Source organism: Cetorhinus maximus, chromosome 13 (assembly GCF_964194155.1).
Source record: "Cetorhinus maximus chromosome 13, sCetMax3.hap1.1, whole genome shotgun sequence".
NCBI lineage: Eukaryota > Metazoa > Chordata > Chondrichthyes > Lamniformes > Cetorhinidae > Cetorhinus > Cetorhinus maximus.
In genome coordinates, this window is record NC_135891.1 from 12202072 (window position 1) to 12215029 (window position 12958).

Here is a 12958-nt window from a genome sequence, read left to right on the forward strand (position 1 = left end):
CTCCCTTCTCCCCCCCCCCTCCCTCCCTTCTCCCCCCCCCTCCCTCCCTTCTCCCTCCCTCCCTCCCTTCTCCCTCCCTCCCTCCCTTCTCCCCCCCTCCCTCCCTTCCTCCTCCCCCCCTCCCTCCCTCCCTCCCCCCTCCCTCCCTTCTCCCCCCCTCCCTCCCTCCCTTCTCCCCCCCTCCTCCCTCCCTTCTCCCCCCCTCCCTCCCTCCCTTCTCCCCCCCTCCCTCCCTCCCTCCTCCCCCTCCCTCCCTCCCTCCTCCCCCCCTCCCCCCTCCCTCCTCCCCCCCTCCCTCCTCCCTCCTCCCCCCCTCCCTCCCTCCCTTCTCCCCCCCTCCCTCCCTCCCTTCTCCCCCCCTCCCTCCCTCCCTTCTCCCCCCTCCCTCCCTCCCTTCTCCCCCCCTCCCTCCCTCCCTTCTCCCCCCCTCCCTTCTCCCCCCCCTCCCTTCTCCCCCCCCTCCCCCCCTCCCTTCTCCCCCCCCTCCCTCCCTCCCTTCTCCCCCCCTCCCTCCCTCCCTTCTCCCCCCCTCCCTCCCTCCCTTCTCCCCCCCCTCCCTCCCTCCCTTCTCCCCCCCTCCCTCCCTCCCTTCTCCCCCCCTCCCTCCCTTCTCCCCCCCCTCCCTCCCTCCCTCCTCCCCCCCTCCCTCCCTCCCTCCTCCCCCCCCTCCCTCCCTCCCTTCTCCCCCCCCTCCCTCCCTCCCTTCTCCCCCCCTCCCTCCCTCCCTTCTCCCCCCCTCCTCCCTCCCTTCTCCCCCCCCTCCCTCCCTCCCTCCCTCCCTTCTCCCCCCCCCTCCCTCCCTCCCTCCCTCCTCCCCCCCTCCCTCCCTCCCTCCCTTCTCCCTCCCCTCCCCCCTCCCTCCCCCTTGGGGGAATTATTTCCTTGTATTATTATTTCTATTGCACCTAATTTGAGGTTGCCGGCAACGAGCGAATCGCAGAGTTTGTTTTGGTTTCATTTGTTTTACTCCCTCCTCTTCGCGTCCCCCCCAAAACTCCAGTTGCATCCGGCGTGATGGTTGGAGTGGCGCCCATTCTTCCGCATTTTTGGTTTTTAATCTATCCGTTTTAACTTAAATAAGCCGGTGTATATTTTTAAAGCGGGTTTGCAGAAAGCTCAGTTTTTGTTTTGGTGAATTGTTTGTTCTGAGCGGCGCTGCAGTGCCATTTTATTGTTGTTGCTCCACTTTTGAAAATCGGCAAGTTGACCGAGACTGAGGAGGCGGGCCTTTGCAGCGTTTGTGGTATAGATCTTCATCTATTCCATAAATTACTTTTCAAATGTAAAGCACAGATGATTTGAAAGTGTTCAGTGGCCTCCCGTGCAGCTGTGTACATTGCCACTGTTAGAACAGGAGTTGGGAGTTTTAGCTAATGGTTCCTAATTTGTTTAGCAAGCATGTGAAAAAGCTTTAAGAGAGGGTGCACGAAAGATTTAACGAGCGTGGTTCTTGGGTGGAGGGACATCAGTTATGTGGATAGTTTGGAGCAGCTGGGGCTGTTCTCCCTGGAGAAGAGAAGGCTGAGAGGTGTCTTGACAGAAGTTGTCATAATCATGAGGGGGTCCAGAAAAATTAGATAGGGATAAATTGTTCCCATTGGCAGAAAGATTACAAACAAGAGGATGCTGATTTAAGGTGATTGGCTAAAGAACCAACCGTGACCTGAGAAAAAAACTTCTTAGCAAGAGGTCAGGGTCTGGAATATGCACTGCCTGACTGTGATGGAGGAAGATTGGATTGTGGCTTTCAAAAAAGTATTTGATAATTATCTGAAGGGAAATAATTTGCAGGGCTATGGGGAGAAGGATGAACAAGTGGGACCAGGTGAATTGCTATTGCAGAGGGGTATGGACATGACAGACCGAATGACGGCCACCTCTGCTGTTAACATTCAATAATTCTATAACTGGGTAATGGATGCTGCTGTGATTGTGTATGTAAGGTGGATCAGTTCAGTTCTTTGAATATTCTCTTGCTAATGTGCCATTTTTTACTTTTCCCATCATAGGGCTTGAATTGAACACAATCACTAAAACAAGACCAGAATGTTTAACATTGGACATCCACTGGAGTCAGTGAATTCATTCTAATGCTAATGTGAACTGGCTGGACTGTGATTCAACAACAGGCAACTTCTTTATGGAGACACTTCTGCAAAATATCTTGGCTACCTACCCGTGTATAAGATACAGTACACTACTTACAAAGAAACTGGAAGCTAGAAGAGTGTGTGACAAATTTTGGATTTTCACTCGAATGTGTATTCCACTCCAGGGTCCCTGTACAAGTAAGTAGAAGACTGTTGGTTCTTATTCTGCTCAAAAGGACAGTGAGGCAAATTTAATCACTGTCACCCATTCTATTCAATGTCTTCAATGATGTTTTGGCTGACATTGTCATACACAGTCATGAAATATCTCCATCAGGTGTTCTGGAAGATTTGTAGCTCTTTTTTAAATAGATGAAATTGAGCTTGTCAGACTCTCCAAGGAACTTAATTGTACTGTGCTCTAATTGCAGTATTGTAATCTTTGCATGGCTGGCTCAAGAAGGGACCCTGAAGAATTTGATTGGAAAGTGCTATGGGAATCAATCCAAATTATTGATTTATATTGGTATCTTTGTTTTCAGGTAAATACCAGCTTTAGCTTGAACAATTATTTGGGATCATACTGAAAAGGATCTAAAGAGGTTCTATTTTTGTCCTTTCTTATCTTTCTTTGCTTCCAGTTAAGTCACACTGCTGGTAGAACTTGGGTCCAAAATGTCCTGCTTCATGGTTTGAAACCCTTGGGCATGGAATGAAAGAACTTTCTTCAGTCCTTGTTAGATGTCCAGAACCAATCTATGAGAAGGATTTTATTGCAGAAAGAAAAACAGATTGCACAGGGGATAAAACCTTTTGGCCTACATTGATGGGAAGCAGCTTTCCAATGGGCACATCTCCTTGAGAGCCTAAACTAAGAAGTTGGTGATGAGCAAGTGTGAGAAATGGCAGTGCGTTTGAAAGTGTAGAACATCAAGATGGTTGGCACATAGATTTCCTACATAAGGCTTGCCACCATGCTGGACGTAGCTTTCCTTCATATGGGGAAATTGAAGCATAGCACTACAGTTGCTAAAAGGCATTATCTGGAGGCTGAGATTGAGGCCAAAATATCTGGAATTTGGGGCCTACAATGTAGTGGCTGCTAAAGCTTTGTACCTCCAGCTTGGTGGGATACAGTGTCCATGCTGTGGTCAGGAGTGTTTTCAATTTGTAGTTTCTGATATGTCAGATGTGATCTCTGATTGACCATCTAGTTAGTGTCTACTTTGGGGCTTCTTTGAAGTCAATATTGATCCTCAGATAACTGGCGAATGTTGGATCCAGATAAGCCCTGTGTGGTTTATTCAGGAATCCATCACGTGAGCCAGGCAGACAGGCCTGCAATATCCAGGATACTAGTCTTTGTGATTGACCAGACTTTTTTTTGAACTGCTATGAACCTCTTCAGATCCTGTTATCCAATGATGTGATGACCTTGTATTCATCCTTGTGGCCTATAAGTTTTAAAAAAAAACACTCCACTGATATCATCTTTTTCAGGTTCAAATGTCTTTACCCAAAATCAGAATGAGAGGAATTGAAAAAGATAAACATTATTTTATTGTGATAAAAGAATTTACCGAAAGCAGGAAGAAGATCCAGAAAGGCTCAATGGGATATTTCAACAGGTCAGAAACTGAGGAAATATCTGCAGTTGTGGAACATTGCAAAAAAACCATGAAAGTGAAGAAAGAAGATTTAAAAGAAATCAGCAAAGATGAAGCAGAGTTGCTTCTTGAAATTCAGGACAATTCTCGTCGATATGAACTTATTCAGGATGAAAAGCTCTTCAAATCTATTTCTAACCTACAAATTAATGACATTGTAAAAGTGAGATTGAGCAGTGGAACATGGGTAGGAATTGTCAAAAATATTAAAAACTCTTCACGAGAGAGTGGACTGAAACTACAGGGATCATTGTTTCAAGTTGAGTTGGTGGTAAGTAGCACACAATAAGTAAATGTTACAGGGTGGACAGTGTGGCGGCAGTTCCTGGCAAAATTTTGTAACGCATTCCAATTCCACAAGGCATTTGTAGTGTGAAAGGCGATGATGAACTACCAGATTTTTATCAGTTGGTATATATTTTGCAGAGAAGGGTTTGAGCTTGAAGTACTTCGAGATAGTTGGTTCTGGCTTGTCCAGCAGTGAATTTCTTTTACTTTGTGACAAACTCCTTGTCTCAACTGTATCTTACTGTTCTGGGGTTCAATGCTTGTGTAATATTCAGCTACTTAGCTCAGAAGGACTTGCTGGTACCCAGTAGTTAATCTGACATTTTCCTATGGTTTGAATTTTCACTGTTTGCATTGAGGCACAAAATGGGGTAGATAAAGTGATTTGAGTTTTTTGCATACATTGGCTGTTTTTATTCTTTAACATCAGATTTTGATTTGAGTTGGTCAGAGTAACATAATATAAAAGGGCATGAAATGTACAAAAACTATGACATTTTTCCATCATGCAATGAAGCTGAGATGGTTTGGAAAACATGAACATGCAGATTGTTTTCCATATTGGAGTGGGAATGATCTTTTAGTTTTCTCTGCTTTGGAGTTTCCTTGTACTGCATACCTTCCCCAAACAAAATGGGATGGATACTTAATCCCAGGCCTCTGACAGTTGGATCATCCGAAATCCTCTGAGTCGATCGCGTTTCGGATTTCAGATAATTTTGGTTTTCGGATGCCGCATATAGAACTAGGCCTACTTATGTTACAATGGCCTAAGCCTAGTCTAGCGATAGTCTAAATAAAATGGCTAGAAAAGTAAGATGTATCATTGATTCATACAAACATACGAATTAGGAGCAGGAGTAGGCCACTCGGCACCCTCGAGCCTGCTCCGCCATTCAATAAGACCATGGCAGATCTGAATGTAAACTCAACCCCATTTTCTTGCCTACCCTGGATAGCCTTTCACTCCCTTGTTAATCAATAATCAATCTAGCTCTGCTTTAAAATATTCAAAGACTGCTTCCGCTGCCTTTTGAGGAAGAGAGTTCCAAAGACTCTCAACTCTGCGAGAGAAAAAATTTCTCCTCATCTCTGTCTTAAATGAGCGACCCCATATTTTTAAACAGTGATCCCTAGTTCTAGATTCTCCCACAAGAGGAAACATCCTCTCCATGTCCACCCTGTCAAAACCCCCCGGGACCATAAACGTTTCAATTAAGTCGTCTCTTACTCTTCTAAATATAGGTACTTGTAATAAGTTTCCATCCATGGCGCTGTCTGCGATTTTACTTGTAGGGGAGGATTCAGAGTGTCCATGAGGCGTTCGAGTCGAGTGCAGACAAACAACTAGACTTCCTGCGCTAAAGGTTGGGTGAGGTTGGTGAGATTCATGTTGGCTCGCATCATGTCGACTCGGGTCAGAGACTTCCCACAGTGAAGGTCGGGTGTAGTCATACGAGCATATGAAATAGGAGCAGAAGCAGGCCATTCGGCCTCACGAGCCTGCTCCACCAATCCGTAAGATCATGGCTGATCTGTTTGTGTTTCGAGTTCCACATTCCCATCTACCCCCCGATGACCTTTGATTCCCTCGCCTAGCTGTGCCTTAAAAATATTCAGTGATCCTGCTTCCAAGGCAGAGAATTCCAGAGTGGCACAACTCCCTGAAAGAAAAATATTCTCTTCGTCTCTGTCCTAAAAGGCCGACCCCTAATTTTAAAACAGTGTCCCCTAGTTCTGGACTCGCCCACAGAAGGAAACATCCTTTCGACATCCACCTTGTCAAGGCTGTCCAGGATCTTGTATAACTTCAATCAAGTCACCCCTCACTCTTCTAAACTCCAGTGGAAACAAGCCCAGCCTGTCCAACCTATTCTTGTAAAACAACCTGCTCATTCCAGGTATCAATTTAGTAAACCTCCTCTGAACTGCCTTTAGTCGGTGAGGGTCAGGAACTTCCCGTGCTAAAGGTCAATGAGGTTCAGAAAAAGTATGGTTTATGGATGTGTTCGGTTTTCAGATTTACAGATAAAGGATGCTCAACCTGTAACAATAGGAGAAAGCTTTTGATTTCTTTCCTTTATGGTATGTGCCTGCATTTTTTCTATCCCTACCCATGATGACTTGACTGAGAAGGAGTAGGGATTTATAGGTACACCAAATGATACTATATATTAGAATATAATGTATAGTACCAGCAAGGATGTTCAATTTAATTTTCACTACAAGCATACTGTAGATAATGTAACTTGCATGCGATTGTTCCATAGGTTGTACAGTTTTTTTTTCTGTTTGTGTTAGGTAGGTAGATGAGTCTCTGGCCATATGGTTCTTAGTTTGGTTGCCTGTATGATTCATCTTTGGTCCCCTCGTTTCCAGTTCTTAGATAAAAGCTATAGAAAGTGATCCATTAATTTTCTTTGGGAATGTTTTCTTATTTGTGATTTTCATCACTGTTTGAGAGCGGTTTGGTGCTGTGTATTCAATTGAAGCATTCAAAAGGGAACTAGACTGTTATCTGAAAAAGAAGAATGTGTGCAGGGTAATGGGGAGAAGGTGGGGGAATGGCACTAGATGCATTGCTCATTCAGAGACCCCATGCAGACACGATAGGCCAATTGACCACCACCTGGGTCCTAACAATTCTGTGATTCAATGATATGTAGAACTTATTTTCTTTAAAACTTCAGACACCCACAGAACAACAATTTGTAAGTTATACTGCCTATTAGCAAATGTTTTCTTTTCTCTCCTATCTCAATGCAGGAGGGGGAAGACCATAAAATAAAGGGGAAGAAAATTGTTAAAGACATCTTAACTGATGCAGGAAATATCATTTTTGCGAGTAATACTGAAGTGGAATCACCTCGTACAAATGATAAAGAAAGTAAATTGTATAGTGATGGTAAGTTCAAACATCAGGTGACCCTTTTTATTGGTGCTGGCTAGCAGTATATTTTGTGCACACATCTCCCTATGTATTAACACCTATCCGTGGGATTTGAACATTTTATTTTAATGCTTATCTCCAAATATCTCCATATTCTAGATCTCTGACATTTTATAGTATCCCATCTATTGATTAAGAGCTGCTTTACCAGATTTCAGTAATATAAATCCGTTGTGAACCGTGGAGAGGGAGCTCCTTGCATTGACTGAAGATGGGTACTGCAATCTTTTATCACTGTTGTGACCCTCATAGAGACCGATAACTTTAAAAGAAATAATTGAATTCCCAGCAGCCAACTTAAAGGAATTGCATGACAAGATTTAGTTTTAAGATTTTTACTGTAACAAACAAAAATTAATGTCTTAACATAATAAATAATCCCATGTCACATATATATTTTACAGCCCACTTTCCAAAGAATTGCAGTCTTTTCAGGAAACAGTCCAAAGTCATGACCAATTTCCAAAGGGTTCACGAATCCCTGTTTCACTGAATTGTAATGTCCCATGACCATCAACGATTCTGTCCTCTGAGAATTCCCAAATCAACATTCAGCAGTAAGGCACACTCCGACGATTTTTTCTCCCAGCCCCGCCAGGACAAATCTTCCAGTGTCCTTAAATCGTTGTGGGTTCCTTTTCTGCGACCAGTAGACAAGCTTTCCCCAGCATTCTGTCTGGCAGCTAACAGGGAAGACAGCCTTATCCCTCCCTAACTGCTGTGCCTTCTATCACTCTCTCTCTCTCTCTCTCTCTCTCTCTATTCAAAGACTCTGAGACAGAAAGTCTACAAAATTGGAACATCTGCTTCTGACTTTGTTTCCAGGGTGAAAACATTGCACCTTGCTTTGAGTGTGCCGTAATCTGGGTCTCCTGGTTCCCAAGGGGACACAGGGTTGTTGTCAGGCAGAACTCATAGTTGGTCACATGGCTTTCTTCATTACTCCATTTTACCTTAAATTAAAGAGATGGTCCAACACATAACCATCTTATAAAAGATTGTATTTGTAACACACTCCGAATGAGGCAGATTCAGAATGCTGGTGCAACTCTGGCTACATGGCTTGAAGCCTGGAAAAGAAATAAAGTAGACATTAAAATTCCTTTCATGTTAGTGGTATTCAAATTTTTTAATATCTATCAAATATTAAGACACTGTTTTCCTAATTTTGCAAAGTTCCTGTCAGTACCCAAAGGAAAATAGTACTATAATTGCAAAAAAGATTTAGTATTGGCAACAGTCATGTATCTGCTAATTAGTTAACAGTACAAAAATATAGTAAAACTATATGAAAAATGCTCAGTTTAGCTATTTAATATTTTATGGTGTCCTACCCATTGATTCAGTGATCCTTTACCAGGTTTTTGTAGCATAGATCCCACAAACTATGGAAGTGGAGCTCCCTGTATTGACAGAAGATGGGTATTGCAGTCTTTTAATGCTCCATAGGTGGGGCAGATTCAGAATGCTGTTGTACCCCTACAAATGTTGGCATAATGAGGTTGCTTTGCTCTGCACAATACATGTGGGACAATTACGAACCAGGAGATAGCAAGGCAAAGTCACTTTAGAAAAGAATTCCAAGAGGAGGTATGCAATTGTTTAAAAAATCACCCTTGGAGAGTGGAGCAGATAGCATAGATCTCTCTTTATTTTTGTGAAAATCCAAATTTTGTAAGGCCCAAAGAAATAGACAAGAAAATATCTCGAACTTTTTAGGCTACGAGAGGTTCTTTTTGTGCACCCTTTATTTTGAAATTCGACATAGCTTCTCCCCTGAATCAATTCACCTGCATTGTAAAAGCCTTTATTTTTTTGTGTCTGATTTATTGAGTATATTATTAGATGATCACGTTGGTTTTTATGACCAGGCTAATGAACCATAAGCTACCCGTGTGAGACGCTGTTTTCATTGCCCACCTCCGTTTGTCTTAGGTGAAAGTGATTTTCTTGCAACAAGGATTACAGACAGTTTGCTATCATGCTACCACCACATTTTTAAAACAATTAAGTTGTCTCTTACTGAGTACAGCACATGGAATGAGGCACCATTACTGTTACCAGATGTTGTGATTTTGATTTCTTTTTCAAAAGCTGCTGCATATCAAGAATTAAACTCCTTTAGTAAATTGTCCCATTTACTTTCAAAGTAGTATAGAAAGTTATCCTAAATCAACTTACAAAATAAATTTGTAAGTCTTTTAACCAATTCTAAAATATAATTTTATTGCCCACAGTGATTTGACCAGTATTTGCGCATGCAGGGAACAATTGATGGTCGTTATCTTAAAGATGTGGATCCTTAAAACTAGTTGAGTTACAAAAACTAAAATAAACAACTACCAAATGTACACACAACAGTGACTTTGGGATTTGAACTCTATACTAAACCCAGACTAAGAAAATTTTTGTCGGACAAAAGGGGCACCCACTAATTTAGAATGTAAACTAACAAGGTTTATGGGCCAACAAAAATTAATACTTAACATACCACTAGTTGAGGCATGGCATGATACAATGTTTCCCTGTGGATCCCAGGATCTCTGGGGTCTTCTCTTCTTGGTTCCTGGAATTTCTGGAGTCTTCTTGGTCCCTGGGAGCTGGTCTCTTGACTCTTGAAGTCTTAAAGATTCTACCTTACACAACTTAATTCTAATGTACATATAAAAACCCCTTGCAGCTTTAAGACTTCAAATTTCCTACTCTATCTATGTCACAGCCATTTACTGAACGCTTTCTCTCCAAGTTTATAATTGCTGCTGAGTGCTGAAGGCAGCTTTGACTTTCACTTTCTTAAAGCAACTACCTCTAGTCCTAATACCGAATTCTAAGATAAAAGCAAAACCTGCAGATGCTGGAAATCCAAAACTAAAACAAAAATACCTGGAAAAACTCAGCAGGTCTGGCAGCATCTGCGGAGAGGAACACAGTTTACGTTTCGAGTCTGAATGATCCTTCAACAGAACTAAGTAAAAATAGAAGAAAGGTGGTTTAAGAGGGAGTGGGACAAGTAGAGCTGGATAGAGGACCAGTGATAGGTGGAGATAACCAAAAGATGTCACAGACAAAAGGACAAAGAGGTGTTGAAGGTGGTGATATTATCTAAGGAATGTGTTACTTAAGGGTAGAAAGCAGGACAAGCAAGGTACAGTTAGCCCTAGTGGGGGTGGGGTGGGGTGAAGGAATCGAAAAAAGCTAAAAGGTAGAGATAAAACAATGGATGGAAATAGATTTAAAAATAATGGAAATAGGTGGGAAAAGAAAAATCTATATAAATTATTGGGGGAAAAAAGGGGGGGGGGATTGGAAAGGGGGTGGGGATGGAGGAGAGAGTTCATGATCTAAAATTGTTGAACATAAAATTCAGTCCAGAAGGCTGTAAAGTGCCTAGTCGGAAGATGAGGTGCTGTTCCTCCAGTTTGCGTTGAGCTTCGCTGGAACAATGCAGCAGGCCAAGGACAGACATGTGGGCATGAGAGCAGGGTGGAGTGTTGAAATGGCAAGCGGGAGGTCTGGGTAATGCTTGCGGACAGACCGAAGGTGTTCTGCAAAGCGGTCACCCAGTCTGCGTTTGGTCTCTCTAATGTAGAGGAAACCGCATTGGGAGCAATGAATGCAGTAGACTAAATTGAGGGAAGTGCAAGTGAAATGCTGCTTCACTTGAAAGGAGTGTTTGGGCCCTTGGACAGTGAGAAGAGGGGAAGTAAAGGGGCAGGTGTTGCACCTTCTGCGGTTGCATGGGAAGGTGCCGTGGGAGGGGGTTGAGGTGTAGGGGGTGATGGAGGAGTGGACCAGGGTGTCCCGGATGGAATGATCCCTGCGGAATGCTGCCGGTGGGGGGTGAAGGGAAGATGTGTTTGGTGGTGGCATCATGCTGGAGTTGGCGGAAATGGCAGAGGATCATCCTTTGAATGCGGAGGCTGGTGGGGTGATAAATGAGGACAAGGGGGACCCTATCATGTTTCTGGGAGGGAGAGGAAGGTGTGAGGGCGGATGCACGGGAGATGGGCTGGATACGGTTGAGGGCCCTGTCAACCACCGTGGGTGGAAAACCTCGGTTAAGGAAGAAGGAAGACATGTCAGAGGAACTTTTTTTGAAAGTGGCATCATCAGAACAGATGCGACAGAGGCAAAGGAACTGAGAGAACAGGATGGAGTCCTTACAGGAAGCTGTAGTCGAGGTAGCTGTGGGAGTCGGTAGGCTTGTAATGGATATTGGTGGACAGTCTATCACCAGAAATTCTACCTGAATTCTAATACTGATCTAATACTAACACCTTGGACTTCTTACGGAAAATCCTGAGCCTTGTAGATCCTCGCAGCAATCCCTAGCTTTTAGTTATTCTGCGTTTCTTGCAGCAAACCCTAAACTATATTTAGCTCTGGGTTTCTTGCAGTAAATCCCAAACCTTGCCTGGCACAACTACTAGCTCCTAACTCTCTTCTGGCAAGAGCCTCCTTTTAGCAAGTCTCCTGAAACTAATGATACCCCTAGCAAATGCAAATACCCCAAAGCTGCTGCTCTACTTTTATACCCTTTTTTCAGGCAGCTTTTGCAACATTCAGCCCAAGTCTGAGCACCTGTGTAAATACAACTAACTTTTCCCAAATATTTCTAACGCCTGACCAACAAGAAGTGAGCTCATGGCTTCCCTACAACAACCTAACCTCAACTTGCACCCTATATTTACAATTCTTGACCAACGGGAGAAGTACTTATGGCTTCCCTACATCAAATTAACCTGACTTATACCCTTCTACAATTCTAGCCTTCAGGCTATCCTTTTAGCTAATCAGTATCCCAGTTTTGGCTTCTGTTTACTGTTAATGCTGGACTCACGAGCCCAAATCCAGCATGTGTCCCAACTATAACCTTGGTTCACTTGTGTTTTTTTATCTAAAAGCTACACAACAGTATTTTACACTTAGAAATGCCAACTTAAAGACTTCTTAATATTCCAATAATACATAGAAATTAAGATTTTCCATTTCTAAACTTATGTACAGTACAATTTGATAACTTGAGCCTTATTAATTACACAAATGTGTCAATGAGGTGGCATCTAACAATGACCGTCTGTTTCTCAACCGCCCCAACTCTTTCTGAATTTTAGAAGCTCACTATGCGGATTGTTGCTGAGCAACTAGAATGACTGTCCAGGCAAATAGTTTCCTCCTCTGTTGCAACCCACCCAAAGACACACAAACTTATGAACAGCTCAAAAGTGCCTCACGGAGTCCAGTTTGAAAAATTACCCCCTACTGCATTTGTGTGGAAAGTATATGAAGGCTTTATTAGTTTTTTTTCCCCTTCACCCAAGACTCTGCTATTATAACTCTACTTAGGTGCCTGGTAATACTTGCTGTATTTGCCATTCAGGCGTTAGTGTTTAACTGTAGAATGTTTAAGTATGAAATGCATTTTATGTATTTTCAACATTAGCAACCAGAAGATTGAAATAATGTGAAAGGTTTTAGTGTCAGGGATTTTTGTACTTGTGATATAATTTGGTATAATTTAAGTTTCCTCAAGTCAGATGGAGAATAGAGTGGATGTAGGATAACAGTTCTTCATTGCCACTTCAATTATTTGTCCTAAAACAAAAACGTAAAGAAGCCACTGTAATGCAATTGTGAGAAAAATTCAATTCCTTGTACCAGGTGTTGTCCTGATCAAACTAGACTGCAGAGACTTGTGCACTTAATTGAGGCGGACACTTGAGTGCAGTGCTGAGGGAGCGCAGCACTGTGGAACATACCATCTTTTGAATGAGATGTTAAACTGAGGCCCTGTCTGCCCCCTTGATTAGATGTAAAAGAGCCCACGGCACAGTTCAAAGAGAAGGAGAGTTTGTTTCAGTAAAATGGCAAATTTTTAGCCATCAATATAACTAAAAGGGTCATACAGACTTGAAACATTAACTCTGTTTCTCTCTCTACACATGCTGTCAGACCTGTAGAGC

At 42.9% G+C, this 12958-nt stretch overlaps 1 protein-coding gene across 3 annotated transcripts in view; it reads left to right on the forward strand.

The window, feature by feature from the left end:
* Positions 1-12958, forward strand: part of cyld2 (cylindromatosis (turban tumor syndrome) 2) — a 32685-nt gene that overhangs the window by 704 nt on the left and 19023 nt on the right. Inside the window, exons 1-5 of one of the 3 annotated variants that reach the window (XM_078554951.1) lie at positions 974-1243; positions 2010-2288; positions 2522-2632; positions 3591-4028; positions 6812-6950. In XM_078554951.1, the coding sequence (XP_078411077.1) occupies positions 2537-2632; positions 3591-4028; positions 6812-6950 (673 nt within the window). In that variant the 5' untranslated portion in view covers positions 974-1243; positions 2010-2288; positions 2522-2536. Of the gene's footprint in view, positions 1-973; positions 1244-2009; positions 2289-2521; positions 2633-3590; positions 4029-6811; positions 6951-12958 lie in introns of those variants that run through there. The other 2 variants (XM_078554952.1, XM_078554954.1) reach the window with 2 other exon arrangements.